The 23,654-nt window shown below is 37.7% G+C and overlaps 1 protein-coding gene across 1 annotated transcript in view; it reads left to right on the top strand.

Annotated features, from left to right (window-relative positions):
• Window positions 1-23,654, top strand: part of LOC150099236 (STAM-binding protein-like) — a 75,887-nt gene that overhangs the window by 47,421 nt on the left and 4,812 nt on the right. The window contains exon 3 of the mRNA XM_090404289.1: window positions 12,758-12,833. Coding sequence (XP_090260415.1) covers window positions 12,758-12,833 — 76 coding nt within the window. The remainder of the gene's footprint in view (window positions 1-12,757; window positions 12,834-23,654) is intronic.

Genomic DNA, 23,654 nt, shown 5'->3' with positions numbered 1-23,654 from the left:
CTTTTATTCATCCTCTTTCAGATCCCTGCATGAAGGTATTAGACCCACAAACATTTCGGTGCGATCTCTTGATCTTTCACTAGCACTGACCGTTTCTTTGTTATCCTACTGCACTCTTTAATCCTATTTCGTTGGGCAGCGGAAGCTCGTCTAAGTTGTTGGTCCGTTTGACACTGACCTTGAAGGCGTTTACAAGTGGAGTTCGCAAATAACTTTCATATGGCCTTATAAGGAGCTATCGTACAAAGTTTCTGGTGGCAAGGTATTGCTTTAATCATGACATTCTAGACATTTCCTTCTTAGAGCAGTAAGCACAATTAATTCCCATGGGATTATTTACGTTGACATTTAGCTTTAACTATATACAGACATACAAGGTCATTTTTGTAACATTCTTATAGGACTTGTCCTCTGTAAAAATTGATGAAAATGCTTTGTCATTTTGAAGCTATATCGAATTTTTACAAGTTAATGTTGCAAAGTGTAAGGTTTTGAAATTTGGTAAGCAATGATGGGATGACCAGTATATGCTTGGGTAGGGAGGAAGATGAGGTAAGAAAGCTGGGAGTGGTGGTGGACAAGGACCTGAAATTCAGAGCCACATTGCGCCAGTTGAAGACATCACCTCAGATAATGGCAATGATGCAGCAGATCCTTATGTGATGTCAGAAAGAATCCAGAGAAGATTCACAAAGGTAGTCAGTGGTCTTTGGAATGTGGAGTATGAGTACAAATTGAGAGAATGTAAATTGCAAAGCCTCATGAATAGGAGGGGGTGATATAATTGAGACATAAATTAATCAGGGGTTGTTATCAGTTTTGACATGGAAGAGATTTTTCGTGGAATGGGAGAGAGGGATAGAACAAGAAGGCATCCCTGGAAACTGTATAAGGATGGTGTGATCAAGAGAATGAGGGTAGGATTTTGATTGGTTCAAAGCAAAAGCCCTTATCTTTTATTATTATTATTATTATTTCGGGCTACTCCAGGGAGTCCTTAGACTCATCGAGGGAGGCCCTAAACTCCATGTCCACACAACTATTTGACATTCTCACATATCTATCATACCTTGCCTTGAACTCGCTCACTGTCATAGCACCCACGACAGATTCTGGTAGCTTATTCCACTCATTTACCACTCTAATAGTAAAGAACCCAGCTCTAACATCTCTGCTAATCTTGCCCAGCTTCCATAGGTGTCCCCTAGTTCTCCCACCACCAGTCCTGATCTCAAAACTATCCTCTGAATTAATCTTATAGAATCCTTTTAGCAATTTGAATGTCTCAATCATATCTCCCCTTTTCTGACTATCAACTAGTTTCTGCAACCCACAAATCTTCAACCTGTTCTCATGTGGTTCATTCCATAGACCTGCTATAATCTTAGTCCCTCGCCTCTGGATCCTTTCCACCTCCTCCCCATCAAGAAGGAACCGAGGTGACCAAATCTGGGCACAGTAGTCGAGATGAGGTCTTATCAGGGCTCAGTACAGAGGCACAATGACTTGCTTGTCTCTGCTCGTCAAGGTATTTTTCAACAACCAAGTGAGTTGATGAGCTGTTTTAGCTACTTTTACAATGTTCCCCCCTAAACTTCATCTCCCTATCCACCAACACTCCCAAGTCCCTGGCCTCATCAATCTCTTGGAGTACAGTTCCACCAATGTGGTATACTGCTGCTAATCTTTTCACCCCAAAATGCATACCCTTACATTTTGTCACATTAAATTGACATCCATTCTCCTTAGCCCAGAATATTATAAGACTGATTTGAAGGAAATTTTTCATTGTGTCAACAGGAGTGAAAAAGTCATCCCACAAAAGTTGTGTAATGGTTCAGTTAGTGAAGGCATGAGTACTAGATTATTGGCTTGGAAAGTAGTGAATCAAACAATGGATTGACAGAGGCAAAAATCAGTTGTTTTTTTTTCAGTGAATGGCTTTCTTAACAGCAGTATTCAAAGACTGGTGCAGGTTCTTAACATTTGGATTGGTTGGTGAGTGGAATGCATTGTTTGAGTGTGTTATGAATGTAGACACATTGAATCAGTTTAAGACACGGTTGGATGAGTTTTGTATGTGATAGTGTGTACCTCCCACCAGGAACCATTGATTCTTATGAGCTCAGATGTTAATAATAATAATATTTTAAATAACTTTTGTCTATTAATTTTATCAAAAGGATTTTTCATAATCAACGAAGGCCACGTGTTTCTTTTTGAAATGATCTTCACTTTTCAATTAATATTTTTATACTGAAAGTTGAGTATGTAAGAGCAGCCTTTTCCAAATCCATTCTGTTTTTCTAGTAGTTTGTTCTCTACAGTACTGTTTAGTTTCTCTTTTACTATTCCTTCATATATTTTGCACCCTGCATTTAGCAGACTAATAGCAGTCCTCTGCAATACTGTTTAGTTTCTTTTATAATATTCCTGCATACATTTTATACTCTGTATTTAGCAGACTAATTTCTCTATAGTTATTATTATTATTATTACGGGCAACTCCAAGGAGTCCTTAGACTCGTCGAGGGAGGCCCTAAACATCATGTCAAGAACAACTATTCAACATCCGCACAGTATCTATCATACTTTGCCTTGAACTCGTTCACAGTCATGGCACCCACAACTGACTCTGGCAGCTTATTCCACTCATTCACCACTCTCCAAGTAAAAAACCTGGTTCTAACACCCTTGCTAACCACACTCTTGGCCAGTTTCCATGGATGGCCCCTGGTCCTCCCACCACCAGTCCTGTTCTGAAAAATATCCTCTGAATTAATCTTATGGAAACCCTTTAGTAATTTGAATGTCTCAATCATATTACCCCTTTTCCACTTATCAACCAATTTCTGCAACCCACAAATGTTCAACCTGTTCTCATAAGGTTCGTTCCATAGACCTGCCATCATCTTGGTCACTCGTCTCTGGATCCTCTCCACCTCCTCCCCATCAAGAAGAAATCTTGGCGCCCAGATCTGGGCACAGAAGTCAAGATGGGATCTTATCAAGGCTCAATACAGAGAAACGATAACTTGCTTGTCAATTACTGAAATAAGAACCATGGCTCTTATTTCAGTAATTGTATTTGTGCACCTTTTGGCAACTCGTACAGTAAAGAAATAAGCTCTGACTATTGAAACCTTAGTATTACATCTAGGTCTACCTACTCACTGATGAGACCTCAAAAAAGGTCGAAACCGGTCTGGGTAGTGACCGTCTCTCATAATGTAGAACAGTAATATATCTCCTAGGAGCTGCGTTTTACATTATGGGAAAATATTAAGGACAGTGATCGGAGCTGCTCCACCTTTTTTGTTGTTTTTTGCAATGCCAGGGATACCACGAGTTTCTCTGGCATTGCACCAACAAGTGTTGGCTTATGCTTGGACTCGCTGAACTTTATATAGTTTTCTATATTCGGCATGAAACTTTTAGATTAGATTAGATTTCCTATCTTTGAGTTTCTTATTCGGCTAAGAAATAATGTGGTATTCAATATCCACTTAATTTTGAAACTGCGCCGAAGTGAAGCCTGTTGGTTTTTATTTCAGTAAAAATATTTTTTTGTATTTTTCATTTTTTTTTTTTTTTTAGATAGTTCAGAAACCCTGCTCTAAAGACAAAAAAATGGAAATTTTTCAAGCCTCCAATTTCTGGTAAATCTCTATCTCTTTTTTGTTTTTATTATTTTTTCTATTTCTTTGTCCTAGTTTTGTAGTCCTCTTTTTCTATTCCATTTACTCTTTACTCCTAAGCTTTCTGTTGCTGCTTTTGTCAGGATTTGTTTCAGATTTTTCCATTCCTCTTCAATCTTATTTGATTCATGTATGGCTTCTGTTTTTAAATCAGTGCATTTCTGATATTGTTGTCTAGTATGGGGATATTCTAATAAAGAAATTTTATGACTCAGCTGATAGTTATTTTCCACTTTATTTATTTTTAGCCTTTTTTGGTTTAAATTGAATTTTTGCTAATACCATAAAATGATCCGAGTTTAATTCAAAGCCTCTATATACTCTTGTATCTAGGATTAACTCAGCTAATTCGAAATTTTCATTAATGTAGTCAGTAACTGACTTACATCCTCTGGCTGACCATGTATATATATGCAATTCTATGTTTGATTACAGAGTTCATTATTCTCATATTATTATAAATGACAAAATCTCACAGTTTGTTTCCATTTTGATTATATGTATCTTCACCAAATCTCCTACTTTTCCTATTCTAACATTTAAATCCCCTGCTAGTAGTAAATAGTCTGTTATTTGTTTTATCTGTGACTTTTTGCAGTTTTTTTTTAGAAGGTTTCACTGTCTTCTTCTCTCTCCTCTTCTGGTGCATATGCCCTGATTATTGTCATATGAGCTCTTAATATTTTGAGTCTAATTTCTGTTAGTCTTTCAGTTTATTGCTTATAATATACAATATTGTACTTCATAGATAATTGCTTTTGCTCTTTCTTCTCTTTTTCTTTTTTACTCTGCTATAGATTTGTATATAGTTATTTATTTCTTTGTTACCTTTTTGCTTTTTTTTTGTTTCTGTTACTATACATATCTTTACATTGACTTGGTTTAGTTGTTCATCAAGTTCTCTTTTTTATGTGCAATGTTCCTTACATTCCAAGTTGTGATTTTCATTATGTTTTTCTTCCAGTTTTGTTTACCTTTTCCGAAATAATGGCCATTTCCCTGATAGTCTGTCTGGCTTTCTTTGGCTGATACTTGAAAGTATATTAAATTTCCCCAGGACAGGTTACTAGCCTTTTGATGGTATAACCCTGACAGAGCAAATGCTGTTAGAACTGTGTATCCAGAGGCATTAGACAGCAACCCTACCACTAGACTTGCCAACCTCACCTACTCGTGATCCACCGTTCTAAAAGTACAAACGAAGAACTACCCCAGGTATGGATCACGAGTAGGTGAGATTGGCATTTGAGTGGGAGAGGCTATATATTGCACTTCACACCCCCAGATCTAAATATTAATTTTAAAAAATGATGACAAATTCAGATCTAGTTTTTATTTTTACTGAAGTAAGGAAATAATTCTTTAGAAACTGTGAATAAGTGCAATTTTATGGAAAAACAGAATAAAGAAATGAATATAAGAATTTCACTTGGATGCAAAGTTTTGAAATGAACATATTTAAAAAAAAAATCAATATGTGCATTGAATGATATTCTTTTTTTTTTTAAAGTATATTCACTTATGAAATTAATAAAAAAAATAAGAAGAATTGAAATTTGCGTAAGCTTTGGAGATAAAGAACATACAGTGGAGTAAAAACAAAAATATTAGTGAAGCTGGGTTGGCTACGTTAGCAGATTAAATAATGAAAGATTCACTCCTACAGATAGAAGGAGTGTACTCGGTTACTTGTCAGATGCTTTGTATCATGAAATTGCAAGTAGAGAATTATTCATTTCAGTCAAAAGGTTAAGCAGTGGGACCTGCTTTCACAGTCCATCAGGAAATTAGTTATTCAGGGCTTTCACTGGGTTAGCATAATATGATTGGGATATTGTCATGCTAGAGGAATTATTTGAAAATTTCATAATTTTGGAGCATGTTTCATTTCCTTCTTATTCCCCTATTTGTGGGGGACCTCCCACTGGCCCTTTTCATCCTTATTCTTGTACTATGCTTTGCTTCCCATATTCTTTGCTCCTGAGTCTTTTTTTACTATCGTATTTTCCAGACCACTATAGCTGGGATCCAATACCTTATCACCTGTTTTCTATTCAGTAACCTGTGGACATCTGCAAAAGGGAATCCTGATGGTGTATCGCACTACTTTGGCACGGCAGCCAGTCCTAGATGGTATGGCCAAGTTAGTCAGCTAGTGGGCTTGCCCCAAAGGGTCAGTAGTGTTGCAGAAGGTCTCCTTCTCCATGGCATTTCACTCCCAAATGCATTTATTGCTTGCTGACAAGTGAGCATCCACGTGTGGCTTTATGGTGGGTGGTGAATTCTTTCTCAGGAGGAAGCTGAATCAAAGAGCTGATTCAGCTTCCTCCTGAGAATGAATAATTTTTCATCCTTTTGTTTATCAGGGACTCTCAACAAGAAATAGAAAACATCAGAAGCTGCAACAAATACATCACCTTTCTTAATCTTACTTTCTGCATAGGAACATCCACTTAGAAAAATGTCACCTTTCCTCACCATTCAAGGAAGGGTTGGCAGAATCTCTGAAATCTGTAAAGAAATCCCATTCAGGAGATATTCTTATTGAAACTGCAACAGTGTGACACAATCCGAAAAATTACTTCATGCATCATCTATTATAGGAATATCAATTATGGTTACCCCCTCCCTCCCCAAATGGGACATCTTCAGTATTCCTGATCAGGAGATCTGCTCTGAACTGATAACCATAAAAAGAATCCTCATACATAGTGATCAGCACCTGGTTCCTGCCAGAACATCATCTTTACCTTCCACACACCAAACCATCAACACATGTCAAAGCAGATTATCTCAGCTGTCAAGTAAGATTGTATATTTTGAACCCTTTGTACCACTATGAATGTCAGAAATATGGTCATTCTCAAAACTGCCTGTCATCGCTTTGTCATCTATGCTTGATGTTGTAATGATCATAAGAATAAAGAAAGCAAAACACTGAAATACTGTAACCACTCAGCATGTTCCCAAGCATGCCAAAGGTGGAAGGATGAAAAAGCGAGTCAAAAAATAAAAGCTGAGCAGTGCATCACTTATCAGGAGGTGAAGATGCAGCATACCACAAAATTAGCAACAACATCTGCTAAACCCTCTTATGAAGGTTTACCAGGTGTTAGTATGAACATTGACTATGTTGATCCTACCTTCTCATAACTACAAAATCCCTGAACGGTATGACTTGCTCCTGTGTCCTTAGAGCAAATCAAAGAGAAAAATCAGTATGGACTCATACCTGAAGACATGTTAAATTGGTCTCAGTACATAGAAATCCACTTACTTTAAAAAAAAAAGAATTGTGTGTATGCCACAGAGAATCAAAGACATACCCGAGACCAGATAATGATGGCAAGAATGCATCCATTTCCCCTCAAGAAGATAAAACAGTGTGCTTGTGCCCTAGATGAAGTTCCGTTTGGCAATATCTTACAACAGTATGCTGCAACTACCCTCCTTCCATGCCAAATATAATATCTCTCAGGATGACCTTGATGATGTCTTGTTGAATTTGCCCCTTCCCCACACAGACTCAACACTGTGGGATAGTGCCTGAACAAAAATCAGAAGAAGAGTCGCTGAGCATATGCTTGGCGACAACAGTTTCTCCCTCTTGGACACAGGAAGCAACACCTTCTTCCACTTGCCTTTCAAACATTCACTGCCATTTACTTGTCTGCTCACCCTCCCCCTTCTCACTTTTCAAATGGGAAACTGAAGAAAACTTATATGGAAATGACCATTGTCCCTGTGATATCCACCTTTTTACATGGGCAGCCATCTGCCACATCATGAATATCATGATGGAAAAGTAGGTAACCTGAATTCTGAATTCACAGAATAGAATTCTGGTAGAATTCTATTCTGTGATTAGATTTGCTAACTGTCATCTTCTATCTTCTGACAGTTAGCACAGCTTCTATCCGTGATCATTGAACCATGACAGTGTATTACACAAGCTGCAACTATTTCTAAAACATCTTGTCAGTTTCACCTAAGACGTGGTGGAAAGATGATGATTCAGAAGAAAGCATGGAATATCTTCTGCAGATAGCCCACAACAATAAACCTAATTCTTCATTGCTTTCAAACATACTTGAGCCCAAGCAAGACACATTCATCATCAGAACTGGAAAAAATCCTAAATCCAATATATATCTTCTATAACAATAGCATCCAAGAGCAAAGCAGTATAGGATAAAATCTGGAAAATTAAAGACAGATGCACCACCCAGCAGCTCCATCCTTGAAATAATGGATGTACATTTGCTGACACAACTAAGGAGCATTTTTGTTAAAACATCAGCAGTATCTTCGTATCCTCTCTCCTCAAGTTCTTTGCCAAAAATTCAAAGAAGAAAAACAACAAGTTCTGTTTTTTTCAGGTAGTACTGAAGAAAATTCTGTTTTCTTCAGATAGTACTGTTCATGAAAGAATAAATGAAGTTGCTTTGCTTAAATGTCACACCACTACTGTTGGACTAGATAACATCCATTATGAGATGATCAAATGTCTGTTGCCATCAGCCATGGATCAGCTGCTGCTGCTCATTTGCAACAGAATTTTCTGCGAGAACGAGTTTCTGAATACCTGGAAAAAAAGGCCTTTCCTAAGCCAGGAAAGGGTCCAGAATACTCAATAAGCTATCATCCAGTTATTCTGACCAGCTGTCTTTATCATGAATATGATCTATTTATGCTCATTTATTTATTACCTGGCACACTGCCGAGACATGTTTTGCCTCAGTATGACCTTAGCTGTCCTTGCATTAAAACCATTAAATCCAAAACCAAACCAATTCCTCTTTTATTGTCGCTTTGGTGGAGAAGAATGGCTTAATCATGGAATGAAATCAAAGCCCATCACATATTCAGTTAATAATTATTATGCTTTTGTTCCATTACAGCCTGCATTTTCACATTCTTAGTGTTGACATTTGTGTTTGTTTCTTACCAGAAATGTGAATGATGACTTCATGAGAGAAGACATTGTGGTTCAGAAATTCATAATTGTCATCTATCTGCCTGAAAATATTCTATTGTATTATCTTTTAATCCATCATTATTCATTTCAGCCTAATGACAGTTTGATTTTCTCTTGACTAACTTTTCTTTATTTTTTGTAACTCAATAGTTTAATTATGTTGTTTATTGCTGTTTGCATATTTTGAGCATTTTAAATTTGTTTTTTTCCTCAAAAATCTCTTCTGTAAGAAAAAAGAATTAAAAGGAATACAGTTTATTGCCTTCGTTATTATATTGTGACCTCATATTATAGGCATTAGTGAGACCTGGCTATCAGAAGCGGACATACTAACTGGTATCGAGTGCAAAAGATATAGTATTTTTAGAAAGGATAGAAAGAATAGGAGAGGAAGGTATATGCTGCTAATGATATCAGATGACTTGAATCCAGTTAGAGTTGAGACTTATGACTGCAATACTGACAACAGTTTTTCATGTGGCAATGAGTTTGAAGCCATCTGAGGTGGAGTCTAACAAGATCAAATGCATAGTGGAATGTTGTTACAGACCCGGTGGATCGGTTGCTAGTGATGAAGAAATGCATTACCAAATAAAGACGATGGATACAAAAAGAGTAATCATTATGGGAGACTTTAATTATCCTAACATTGATTGAGTAGCTGAGAAGTCGTATGAAAAGAATGAAACTGAATTTATTGATCTGCTGTGAGACAACTTCTTCACGCAGCATATGACAGAAGGAACTTCTTGTCAAAGAGTGTTAGATCTGATAATAGTGTTTGGGGGAGTCGGTTAAAAACATAATTATTTTGCCTCCAGTTGGCGACAGTGATTATGCGATACTCACTTGGGAAGTGGCCTCAGTTTATGAATGTTCCATTCAGAAAAGGTTACAAAGCAGGAAATTTTGACCACCTGAGATTATGCTGGGTCTGTGCCATTGTATCAGTTGTTGGATGGGAAGGATATCAACATTATTATTACCACCCCAAGACCTCATGGAGTCAAAGACTCATCTGGACATTGTGTGAGAAGTGTTTAAAAAATACTTAAATGATGAAATATCAGACTGTGTCCCTAAAGTTCAAAGAATAAATAGAATAGGAGTGAAATGGATGTGTACTCTAATTAAGCAAAGAGATTTGTAAGAAAAACATGATCTGGAAGGAATATGTTGTGCATAAGGATGATGTCAGTTATGATAATTATAAGCATCAGGCCAGAAGAATCACAAGTGTTATGCAGACATCTAAGTCTGAGTATGAAAAGAAACTGGCTCTGCAAGTTAAAGAAGTCTATCATTATGCTGGAAGTAAATGGAAGAATGAATTCGATACTTACAGAATGATTTAAATAGGCAGGAATTGTGGATATGTGAAAATGGCTGTCAGTTCAATGTTAATAAATGTACGGTTATGTTGTTTTATATTCGTGGGATTATGCTAGAAGAAACTCATTGGGCTAGGGATCTTGAAGTTTTAGTAGACAGGAAGAATTGAAGTTCAAGGGTCATATATAGAATAATTGCAATGCTGAAATGAACCTTGATATTTAAAGATAAGGAAGTCATTTTACCTCTTTACAAGGCTTGGATAAGACCTCACTTGGACTATTTCGTATGTCTGGTCTCCTGGTTTCCATGGTGATTCTGATACAGTTCAGAGAGAGTGTCAAAAATGATATCAGGATTTTGGAATACTGGTTATGAAGACAGATTGAGAATTTGTAGGCTGCAGACACTATCAAACAGGAGAAAGATAGGTTATGTGATTGAGACTTACAAACTTCTGAAAGGGTTATACAGAATTTCAATAGATGGAATTTTTCATTTTATGGAGGGGTAGGGAAAGGACCCAAGGACATCCTTGGAAGTTGGGAATGAATGCTGTCAAGAAGGTGGCGAGGGCTAGATTTTTCTCTCATAGAGCGGTTCATGATTGGAATGTATTGCCGTTGGATGTTGTGTGCAAGTACTGTGAATGAAATCAAAAATTGGTATGACAGCTGGTGCGAATAGTATGGACTCCCTGGAGGTCTCTCTTAATAATAATGAACTAATTTCAAAAAGGCTAAAAAAAAAAAAAAATACAAAAAAAATTGTGAAGGTGAAGTTTGGAGAAGAACAAGCAAGGTTCAAGCCAAACAGAAGTTGTCAGGATCAGATTTTCATTTTAAGACAAGTAATTGAGAAATCATGGATCCATAACAAGGATCCATATTTAAGTTTTGTAGATTTGGAAAATGCAAATGACAAAGAGTAAAGCTCTTCAAAACACTACAGTTATATGGTGTAAATGGGCTATTATATATCAAGCAATATTTGGTCTATATTTGAGTTGTAAATCAGCAATTAGAATTGAAGGAGATACAGAAACAAACATAGTTTGATGTTAAATCAGGTGGGATACAAGAGTATACATTATCTCCACTCTTATTCATCACCTATATGGATCACATTATGAAGGAAAGTGGTGTTAAATCTGATATTAAAATTGGAGATATTAATCTCAGCTCTTTACTCTATGCAGATGATATCATACTTCTAAATAAATCCAGTACAAATATGCAGAATTCCCTAAGTAAATTGAATAACTGTTGTAATAAATTTGGCATGATAATCAGCATTAAAAAGTCAAAAACATTGAAAATAGACAGAAACATTAAAAACATCAACTGCATCCTGAATGGAGAACCTATAGAACAAGTAAAACATTTCAGCTATTTAGGCAATTTTTAGTAAAGATGGTGAATTCAGATTGGAAATAGACAGCAGAATTAGTTATGCTGGTGTGGTAGGAAGTGAAATGAATAAATTTATATGAAATAAGAAAGAAATTAGTCAAAATGCTAAATTATCTGTATATAACTTTTTCTTTTAAGGTTACATGGTGATCAGCATTCATATTTCTGAATTTAAGGACACAAAACAGGTGTAGGGACTTGGTATTTTATCAATCAATTCTGTGGTATGTTTGGAGTGCGTGGTCAGAAATGATTATTTTACTTATTATTAATAAAATAACAATTTGAAGTTTCGACCCCTGTATTGAGGTCATCATCATCAGAAGGATACATGTGTATAGAGGACCAAGCTACATGCTCTTGCACTCTGTACTGTTAAATTAAATCTACCCTGTTAATTAATCTTTTTCTTAGCCTGACCTAGCGATAATTAAATAAAATAAAATAAAGTTGGGAAAAAATATATATATATATATATATATATATAAATTCTGGATATGTTTCTGGATTTCTTCAGGACTTGTACAGTTCAAGTTGCTATGGAATGTTAAAAAAAAAAAAAAAAGCACTTCAAGTCTTCTTGTATTGAGATTTTTCTTTGGCTTGTTCTGGTTGCTATAAAGGTTGCAGATGGGTCCTCCACAGTCTTGGAATGGTTAGGCCATCTTATTTGTTCAGATTTGGGTTATGTTTGAGCATTTCACATGCTTCGTTGAATTTTCTCTCCAACCAGGTTTTGGTGCGGTGTAGGGACTTGGTATTTTATCAATCAATTCTGTGGTATGTTTTGAGTGCGTGGTCAGAAAGGCCGGTTTTTTCCAAAATGGAGGTATTTAATGTGTCGTTTGTGTTTGTCCTTCCTAATTGGGATGGTTCACCCTGTTTCCCTTATGCATGGTAGGTTACATGTGCAACATGGGAAACAGGGGAACCATCCCAATTAGGAAGCACAAACGCAAACAATGCATTAAATACCTCCATTTTGAATACAAAATACAATGCCAGACCCGGAAGGACCACTACCCACTCCCACTGACAAGACCTCAATAAAGGTCGAAACCGGTCTGAGTAGTGGCCCTTCCCTTAATGCATAGCATTATACATGTCCACAAGAAGATGTGCTTTGCATGGTGGGAGATGCTGAGACAAGGAGTGATGAGAGCTTGGTCCACCTTTGCTACGAGTTGCCAACAGATGCACCACCTTGCCTCAGTCCTGGAGATATTTTCAGTTGCAAACTTTGTTTGCTCACACTTGGATAAAGGATTAAACTAAATTTATTATAAATAGATACTTACTTGTAATGACTGTGATTAATATTGTGTATTTTCTTTCAGCTTGTTTGTTGAAAGGTTACCAAAGCATCCAGATTATGCCACTGCATCCCCACTGGAAAAAAGCAATACAAAAAAGGTACTAGAATATATTTCTTGATAATTTTGAATTTCTTAATAGGTAGGTAAGTATTAATTCTAGTATTGCTTTGTAGGGCAGTATCCTAAATAGTGATACTATTTAGAATATAAGAAATCTTATATTCACCACACAGCTCTCTCATGGTGAATACACTGATTCTCATCTGATCACTGAAATTAAGCAGTGTTGAGTGTAATCAGTACTTACATTTTTGCAGTCTAGTTACACTCAAAGACTGTATGCTGCTGTTTAAATAAAATTAACTCCTTGTATAGCTGTTCAGAATTCATTGTTTAGTAGAAATCAAACAATTGCCTTCCCTTTCTTTGACACCTTATCTAGTACTACAACTGGTACCATTCTGTTTTCTATGAACTGGAACCTGCTTTTTCTGATTGGTACATCGAATCATCGTCATTTCATCCTTCATCACAAGATGAGTGCTGTCAAAACAATAATATTTTGTTCTTGTGAATCTTGTTAGATGAACTAAGCAGTATAAAATAACCGATGAAACACACAGACATAAGGTCACAGGAATCACACTTCATTAAATCAAATAATTTGATCTAAATATGACAGACATAAGGTCACAGGAATCACACTTCATTAAATCAAATAATTTGATCTAAATATGATAGATCAATCATTAGTAAAAAGACATCCAACCAGGTAGAATAACAACAACAGATTTCAAAAGATATGAGCACATGTTAGAGTAATACACTACAATACATTTCAGGTGTGGAAAAAAAAACTACTAAAACACGAACCAAATCCTGGCAAATCCTGAAGAAAACGTTGATTGATTCAGCCAGAAAGGCATGTGGTTAGGTTGTCTACAAGGATAGAAAAATCAGAACTCCCTGGTGGTCACAGGAAATTAAAGAGGCAGCGAAGGAAAAGAAGAAAGTATATCAAAGTTCCTGACAAATAAGTCAGCTTGTGCTCTTAGAGAATACAGAGACAAATCTTAGAAAGCTAAACACTGTGTAAAACTAGCTAAACAGAAGTCATTATTATTATTATTTATTATTATTACGGGCGATTCCAGGGAGTCCTTAGACTCATCGAGGGAGGCCCTAAACATCATGTCCACACAACTATACGTCATTCTCACAGTATCTATCATACCTTGCCTCGAACTAACTCACCGTCCTAGCACCCAAAACAGACTCGGGCAGCTTATTCCACTCATTTACCACTCTAAAAGTAAAGAACACAGCTCTAACACCCCTGTTAACCACACTCTTGCCCAGCTTCCATAGGTGTCCCCTAGTTCTACCACCACCAGTCCTGATCTCAAAAATATCCTCTGAGTTAATCCTATAGAAACCCTTTAGCAATTTGAATGTCTCAATCATATCTCCCCTTTTCCGCCTATCAACTAATTTCTGCAACCCACAAATCTTCAATCTGTTCTCATATGGTTCATTCCATAGACCTGCTATCATCTTAGTCACTCGCCTCTGGATCCTCTCCATCAAGAAGGAACCTAGGTGACCAAATCTAGGCACAGTAGTCGAGATGAGGTCTTATTAAGGCTCGGTTCAGAGGTACAATAACTTGCTTGTCTCTGCTTGTCAAGGTATTTTTCAACAACCAAGTGAGTTGATGAACTGATTTAGCTACTTTTGCAATGTGCTCCCTAAACTTCATCTCCCTATCTACCAACACTCCCAAGTCCCTGGCCTCATCAATCTCCTGGAGTACAGTGCCACCAATGTGGTATACTGCTGCTAATCTTTTCACCCCAAAATGCATAACCTTACATTTTATCACATGAAATTGACATCCATTCTCCTTATCCCAGAACACCAATCTATCCAAGTCGTCCTGCAAGATTTTGACATCTTCTGCATTCACTATTGCCCTACTCAACTTTGCATCATCAGCAAACAAATTAACTGTTCCTCTTAGATCCTTCCCTATATCGTTAATGAACAAATTAAACAGCAGTGGTCCAAGAACAGAACCCTGCAGCACACCACTAGTCATAGGCCTTCTTTTGGACTCTACTCCTGAATAAACTACTCTTTGATATCTCTCCATCAACCACCCACCTATCCATCTCACCAACCCTATATCCATTCCCATATGTTGTAGTTTATGGATTAGAATTCCATGTGGTATCCTGTCCAATGCCTTTGCCAGGTCCAGCAGTATCACTGTAAACCCATTACCCTTATCCAGTTCAGCCGTCACCGTGTTATAAAACTTGAGCAAGTTACTGAGGCATGATCTACCCTTCACAAAGCCATGCTGTCCTCTTTACAGTATCTCATTTTCATCAATCCATTCCTGTATTTTTCCCTTGACTACTTTCTCCAAGACCTTCACAACGACTCCTGATATGCTGATCAGTCGGTAATTTGCAACCGTAGTCTTGGATCCTCCTTTATGCAGTGGAACTATTTTCCCCTCTTTCCACACCTTCGGGACTAAACTAGACCCAAGACTCAGATTAAACAACATGGTCAAGGGCACTGATAATTCTTTAGCCGCTTCACGCAAGACCCGTGCCGGTATACCATCCAATCCCACAGATGTATTCACATTAAAGTTCTGTAATAGACTATTCATCTCTACTTCATTCATCACAATTCCCGTATAAACTAATGGTTCCTTCATTTTTTCTGTCACCACTTGGATGATATACTTTTGCAAAGTGCTCGCTCAGTAACTCTACTATATTGACTGATTCAGTGACCGCCTTACCATCGTCATTCCTTAAAATTATTTTGCCATGTACAGTTTTTTTTCTTGCTTGCAGCATATTGAAAGAACTGTTTGGGATTCTCTTTAGCTCGCATAGCTAGTTTCCTTTCATAATCCGCTTTTGCTTTTTTTACCACACTCGTTACCCTTCTGGCCTGCACTTTATACTGTTCGTGTGCCTGCAGGTCACCTCTTTCTTTAAATTTCCTCCACAGTTGTTTCTGTTTTTGCAGCTCAAGCTTAATGGTGTTATTCATCCATTTAACCCCTACTTGTTTTACTATTCGTACCCTAGGTATACAATCAGCCATAACCTCCTGTAAATGCTCCTTGACCACTTCCCATACTCTATTGACATCCAGCCCTTGCAGTTGTACATGCCATGGCACTGATCCAAGCAATCTCCTAAGCTTGTCATACTTGCCAGCACAGTAATTCCACATATACCCTGTCTTAATCGAAAATTCCACACCTTTAGCCACCTCCCATGACCTTATGATCACTCTCACCAATAGGTGGCAATATGGTCATATTCATTACAGTCAAATTCTCAGATGCTATTACCAGGTCAAGCACTCTCACACCCCTAGTATTTTCAATTACATGCTGTCTCAGACAGCATGTAATTGAAATTATCCCTTAATAATTGAATAAAATCCATTTCCTTCCTCAAATGAATCCTCTCCTCCTTCCAATCAATGTTATCATAGTTGAAATCCCCCATAATAATTACCCTCCTTCCACTCATTTCATCAATTTGTTTATGCATACTATCTCCACCATCTATTCCATCACCTGGTCTATAGCAGTATCCAACTGTATATTTTATTCTGCCACTCTCAAATCTCACACCAAATAGCCTCAAATGAGCTCTTTTCATTATCCTGAGATACAACTTCAATTCTCCTTGGCTGCAGTTCATCAGTTATCATCAATAACACCCCCTTCCCCCATTTTATTCTCTCTGTCCCTCCTAAACACACTATAACCTACACATTCTATCCCATTAACTATATCATCTTCCGTCAGCCATGTTTCACTAATGCCAATAACCTGTGGCCAGGAAGAGCCAATCAAGGCCAAAAATTCTTCCTTCTTGTTCCTAATACTCCTGGCATTAGTATAAGTCATGGAAAGACTTTGGTAAGAACATAGAAAATAAATATCAAGAAGATGGCAAGATATTCTGAAGGTTGTTTAAGAAGCTCAGAAATGCAGGAATGAGTACTGTAAAAGGAATTAGAGGAAATTTTTCAATAATTCAAATTTTCAAATTTTTCAATAATTCAAGGATATCTTTTTCTCCAGTTTTCAACTGGAGAAAAAGATATCCTTGAATTATTGATTAATTACTTCGAAAAATTACTAATTGAAACAGGCAGTGATGATAGCACAGTAAAAATATGCTCAGACATGCAATCAGGAAAATATATAACTATACTTGAAGAAAAAGCCATCAAAAGCCTGAAATGTGGAAAGACAGCGGGAGTAGATGATATTCGACCAGAAATGCTCGATTATTATTATTATTATTATTACGGGCAACTCCAGGGAGTCATTAGACTCATCGAGGGAGGCCCCAAATCATTTTCATCACAACTATTCGACATTCATACAGTATCTATCATACCTCGCCTTAAACTCATTCACTGTCACAGCATCCATCACAGACTCAGGGAGCGCATTCCACTCATTCACTACTCTAAAAGTAAAGAACCCAGCTCTAACACCTTTACTAACCACACTTTTGCCCAGTTTCCATGGATGTCCCCTAGTCCTCCCACAACCAGCCCTGTTCTCAAAAATATCTTCTGAATTAATTTTATAGAAACCCTTCAGTAATTTGAATGTCTCAATCATATCTCCCCTCCTCCGCCTATCAACCAATTTTTGCAACCCACAAATCCTCAACCTGTTCTCATACGGTTCATTCCACAGACCTGCTATCATCTTGGTCACTCGCCTCTGGATCCTCTCCACCTCCTCCCCATCAAGAAGAAACCTAGGTGACCAAATCTGAGCACAGTAGTCGAGATGAGGTCTTATCAAGGCTCGATACAGAGGAACAATAACCTGCTTGTCTCTGCTTGTCAACGTATTCTTCAGCAACCAAGTGATTTGATGAGCTGATTTGGCCACTTTTGCAATGTGTCCCCTAAATTTCAATTCCTTATCCACCAACACTCCTAAATCTCGTGCCTCATCAATTTCCTGGAGCACGGTTCCACCAATGCAGTAAACTGCCTCCCATCTTTTCACCCCAAAATGCATAACCTTACATTTTGCCACATTAAATTGACATCCATTCTCCCTAGCCCAGACCTCCAATCTATCCAAATCATCCTGCAAAATTTTGACGTCATCTGCATTCACTATTGCCCTACCCAACTTCGCATCATCCGCAAACAAATGAACTGTTCCTCTCAGATCCTTTCCTATATCATTTATGAACAAATTAAACAGCAGTGGTCCAAGAACAGATCCTTGTGGTACACCACTAGTCACAGGCCGTCTTGTGGACTCTACTCCTGAGTAAACCACTCTCTGATATCTCTCCGTCAACCACCCTCCTATCCATCTCACCAACCCTATGTCCATTCCCATATGCTGCAATTTACTGATTAGAATTCCATGTGGTATCCTGTCAAAGGCCTTAGCAAGGTCCAGCAGAATCACTGTAAACCCATTACCCTTATCCAGTTCAGCCGTCACTGTGTTATAATACGTGAGCAAGTTACTGAGGCATGACCTACCCTTCACAAAACCATGCTGTCCCCGATACAGTATCCCATTTTCTTCTATCCAATCTTGTATTTTCCTCTTGACTATTTTCTCTAAGACCTTGATAATGATTCCTGTTATGCTGATTGGCCGGTAATTTTCAACAGCAGCCTTGGAACCACCTTTGTGCAGTGGAACTATTTTCCCCTCTTTCCACCCCCTTAGGACTGACCCAGTCCTGAGGCTCAAATTAAACATAATGGTCAAGGGCACTGACAATTCTTTGGCCGCTTCACGTACGACACGAGCTGGTATACCATCCAATCCCACAGATGTATTGACATTGAGGTTCTGTAATAGACTAGTTACCTCTACCTCATTCATCACAATTCCAGTATAAGCTGTTGGTTCCTCCATTTCCGCAAAGCCACCACCTGGATGATATACTCTTGCAAAGTGCTCGCTCAGTAATTCCACAACATCGACTGATTCAGTTACCTCCCTACCCTCAGCATTTTTTAAGATCATTCTACCATGAGCATTTTTCCTTTTACTTTCAACATATTGAAAAAACTGTTTGGGATTCTCTTTAGCCTGCATGGCCAATTTCCTTTCGTTATCTGCTTTTGCTTTTCTTACCACCCTTGTTACCATCCTGGCCTGAGCTTTATACTGTTCATGCACCTGATGGTCACCCTTCTCCTTAAATTCCCTCCACAATTGTTTCTTTTTTTGCAGCTCAAGCTTAATAGTGTTATTCATCCATTTAACCCCTACCTGATTTATTATTCGGACTCTTGGTATACAGTCAACCATTGCCTCCTGCAAACAGTTCTTAACCACCTCCCATGCACCATCAACATCCAGCCCTTGCAGTTTTACATGCCATGGCATTGAGCCAAGCACACACCTAAGCTTGTCATACTTACCAGCCCGGTAATTCCACATATACCCTGTCTTAATTGTAAATTCGACTCCTTTAGCCACCTCCCAAGTCATGACCTTATGGTCACTCTCACCAATTGGTGGCAACATGGTCATGTTCGTTACAGCTACATTCTCAGTTGCAATTACTAGATCCAGCACTCTCTGCCCCCTGGTATTTTCCAATACATGTTGCCGTAGATAGTTGTCCCTTAATAACTGCATAAAATCCAATTCCTTCCTCCCATGTGCCCTCTCCTCTTTCCAGTCAATGTTACCATAATTGAAATCACCCATAATAATTACCCTCCTTCCATTCATTTCTTCTATTTGCTTATGCATACTATTCCCACCATCCACTCCATCACCCGGTCTATAGCAGCACCCAATTGTATATTTTGTTCTGCTAGATTGTATCTCACACCAAACAGCCTCAAATGTGCTTTTTTCCCCATCCTGCAGTTCAACTTCTATACTCCTTGGCTGAAGCTCATCAGCTATCATCAATAACACTCCTCCCCCCTTTTTATTCACCCTGTCACTCCTGAACACGCTATACCCATCGCATTCAATCCCACTAGCTTTATCATCTTCTGTCAGCCATGTTTCACTAATACCGACAACCTGTGGCCTGGAAGTGCCAACCATGGCCAAAAACTCTTCCTTCTTGTTCCTAATACTCCTGGCATTAGTGTACATGAATCGCAGAAGCCCATTTGTCCCATCCCTACTTTGATTCCTTATACTAATTATCCCATTCTGATTTGTTGTCCGTCGTACTCGCCCGGGCATAATATACTCATTCATACACTTAACTGCCCCCCCTAAAGTCTGCATATCTACTCCCCCCCCTCTTAATAAATCTAGTTTCCCTGAGTCTGTACATCCACTTCCACATCATTCATCAACACTCTTTCAAGTCTCCGTACACCAACTCCATTCAAATGTAACCCATCCATCTTATATAAGTCCTTTCGCCCATCGAACTCATTCCACACATCCACAAATTCCACACCACTCTCCATGCATAACCCACGCATAAAGTCATTGGCAATTATGGCCCTCCTTCTAAACACTTCGCTGTCATACCGCGGTAAGATACTCACCATCCTAACTCTCTCACTCTTCTCTTTTGCTACCTCAAACAACTCCCTCACATCCTCTATCATTTCCATTTTGTCCTCTTTCAAATCATTCGTTCCTGCCACTATTATCATCTCTTTCACCCTCTGTTTTTGCAGTCGAATAGATTCGCTGACGTCCTTTATGTTCGCACCCGGCTGGTACGACTTCGTTAAACTCTCAATTATTACGCCTCTTAATAGCGAATCCCCATACAGCACTCGCTCCTTCATTTTATTGACGTTTACATACATTCTATTATTTGCCGTCACAGACTTCCGCCGGTTATTTGTCGGTACGTTCAACACACATTTTTGCATACGCTCCAGTTGTCGTTTGGCTCTGTGTATCGCGCCATTTAAACGGGCAATTTCGCTACTCGCATTTATCTCACCATTTTCATTATCGATCAAATCATCCATTCCTTCGGTGTTTCTACCTTCATTTACACTTTCAGCGACGCTCTCACACATATCTGGCACTACCACGCAATTCTCTAGTACACCGCCATTTTCTACATTCTGACTACCGTTAACGATATCAGTCTCGATACACGAAACACGCTTGAAGTCCTCATTCTCTTTACACTTTTTACACATATTAACTCCACTATCACTTTCTAACCAGACTCCTACCGCTCTTCGCAAGGCATACATCTCACAGACAGCACATTGCATAAATTCTTTTACATCAAAACTCTTAAGCAAGCATGGCGACCTGGCCGCCATTTTTTTCTTTATCGGTGCCATGTGTGATTATGGAGGTATAAAAGTCTTACAGTGGCTGCACTGCATTGTTCAGAAAAGCTGAACAATTAGACTTGCAATTCACAATGCTTGACTAACTTGCTTTACAAGATCTGGAAATTTGGCTGTTACAATCAATATCATTGGCTAACATTTTTCTCGATAAATTACTAGCTAATTTTCATTCAGCGGACATAAAATTCTTAATCACCATCTCAGCGTTAATATATTAGAATCTACTCACAAATTCATAGAAACATATACAGTCCTACCAGTCTTGAAGATTTGTGGTTGTTCTGCTGACTACTTTCCTCGGTCCTATTTCCTAGCTTTTGGCGGGCATCCTAGTGTAGTCCTCTTCCGGGATTTGTAGCATAGCTCAATGTCGGTTTTGGACCTATTGTTGGCACCACATATCTGGTCATACGTGGCATGTTTCGCTACTGAAAATACATCTCTGTAAAATGATTTGCCTCTCCTGAGTTTTCCCCGTGCCTAGGGATCACAATCCTAAGATGAAATACAGAGGTCCGAGCAGGCCAACGGACTGCAGCAAGACGAAAAAAAAACTCCTCTAGATTCTCAAGACCGCTTTTATATGATTCAGAAGCTACTTGTTTTTAGGGTCGGAGACCCCCAAATCTTCTGTAAATAACTGATGTTACTGTTGTCTTGACCTTCAGATTTGGCGGCAACAATATCTACAATTTCTAGGTGACTTGAAAGTTGTTTACTTTCAAGTCGCCAACATAATTTTGTCTAATCCCCTTAACTTAAGGCAGAATTACCTTTAACATTCTGTTACATCAAATCAACATAATGCACAATTTTAACCTTTACAATATTATTTGTCAACAATTTCTATATCATTCTTTTTGTTAGTTAGCTTTACAAGTTTACACTTCTTCTTTAAAATACAATAATTTACAATTTTGTTCTTTTCACATGATTTATGACCTCTGTAAAAATCAATGTTGGAGTAAAATTTTATTCAAAATTAAGTGGTTATTGAATATCAACTTAATATAGTTTATATAGTTTTCTGTATTCGGCATGAAACTCTTAGATTAGATTTCCTATCTTTGAGTTTCTTATTCGGCTAAGAAATAATGTGGTATTCAATATCCACTTAATTTTGAATAAAATTTTACTTTGCCGAAGTGAAGCCTGTTGGCTCTTATTTCAGTAATTGTATTTGTGCACCTTTTGGCAACTCGTACAGTAAAGAAATAAGTTCTGACTATTGAAACCTTAGTATTACATCTGGGTAGTGACCATCTCTCATAATGTAGAACAATAATACATCTCCTAGGAGCTGTGTTTTACATTATGGGAAAATACTAAGGAACAGTGATCGTAACTTACTCCACCTTTACTACGAGTTGCCCTTGCATTGTACTACCAGGTATTGGCATACGCTTGGACTCGCCAAACTTTATATAGTTTTCTATATTCGACATGAAACTCTTAGATTAGATTTCCTATCTTTGAGTTTCTTATTCGGCTAAGAAATAATGTGGTATTCAATATTCACTTAATTTTGAATAAAATATATCGTCATATTTTTAAAATACATTTTCTTCATATATTCTGCAGTATTATGGCATATATTTTATAAACTGTGTTTACTAATTCTCAGCTATTTGTTTCCTTTTTTTAAAAAAACTGGGAATCACAGTTTTATTATTCTTATTATCTGAGACCTCCAGGGGTCAAGGACTCATCGAGGGAGGCTATAAATCTCCCAAACCAGCAATACCTTCCCTTAAATTTATTCACACTGGATGCCCTCCCTTCCCCTAAGGAGTAAGAGCCTGCTCTCTGGGAGAAAAACCTAGCTCTTACCCCTTTCTTGACTGCAAATAAATTTAACTTCTATGGATGCCCCCATGTTCTCTCCCCACCTTCCATATAACGAAAATTTCATCAGTTGATATCTTATAACTATGGTGGCCAAATTGCAGCTCGCGAGCCACATGTGGCTCTTTTTAAGTTTTATTGTGACTCAACTAACAAATAAAAATATTTATAACTTTTCTTAATTTTCTATTGTTTTTAATTTAATTTTTCAATTAACTACATTGCTGTTCGGCAATGTAGTTATATTTATATTACCTTGTCAGAAAATTTAAAAAGATATAAAAGAATCAACTGACATTACAGACCAACCACAATTAGCAATTTTTATTCGTTTCGTTCTTGAGGATGGAGTGATGCGAGAAGAATTATTAGATTTAATAGCATTGAAAGATAGTACTCGTGGCATTGATATTAAGGAAGCTTTTGATGTTTACCTTAAAAATCTTCCAAAAAGTAAATTTGTGGCTCTTAACAATTTCTGGTAGGTAACTATGGCTCTTGCTGCAATAACTCTGGCCACCCCTGTCTTATAACACTCATTATTGTTCCGGTCACTATGTTTTACCAGTGTTATATATTTTGTTTAGTAATGCTAGAGATCTTTTATTAAATTTATTTCTTGCATATATTATCAGTTCTATGAGAATTTTATCTGGTAATTTATCATTTCTGTTAATGCTTCATTTAATCCTTGTAATATGTTATTTGGGAGAGTATTATCAGTTTT

The sequence above is a fragment of the Typopeltis vanoorti genome, chromosome 14 (assembly GCF_054136105.1).
Source record: "Typopeltis vanoorti isolate ZY-2024b chromosome 14, IOZ_Tvanoo_1.0, whole genome shotgun sequence".
NCBI classification, from domain to species: Eukaryota; Metazoa; Arthropoda; class Arachnida; order Uropygi; family Thelyphonidae; genus Typopeltis; species Typopeltis vanoorti.
This window is presented reverse-complemented; position numbering and strand designations above follow the sequence as displayed.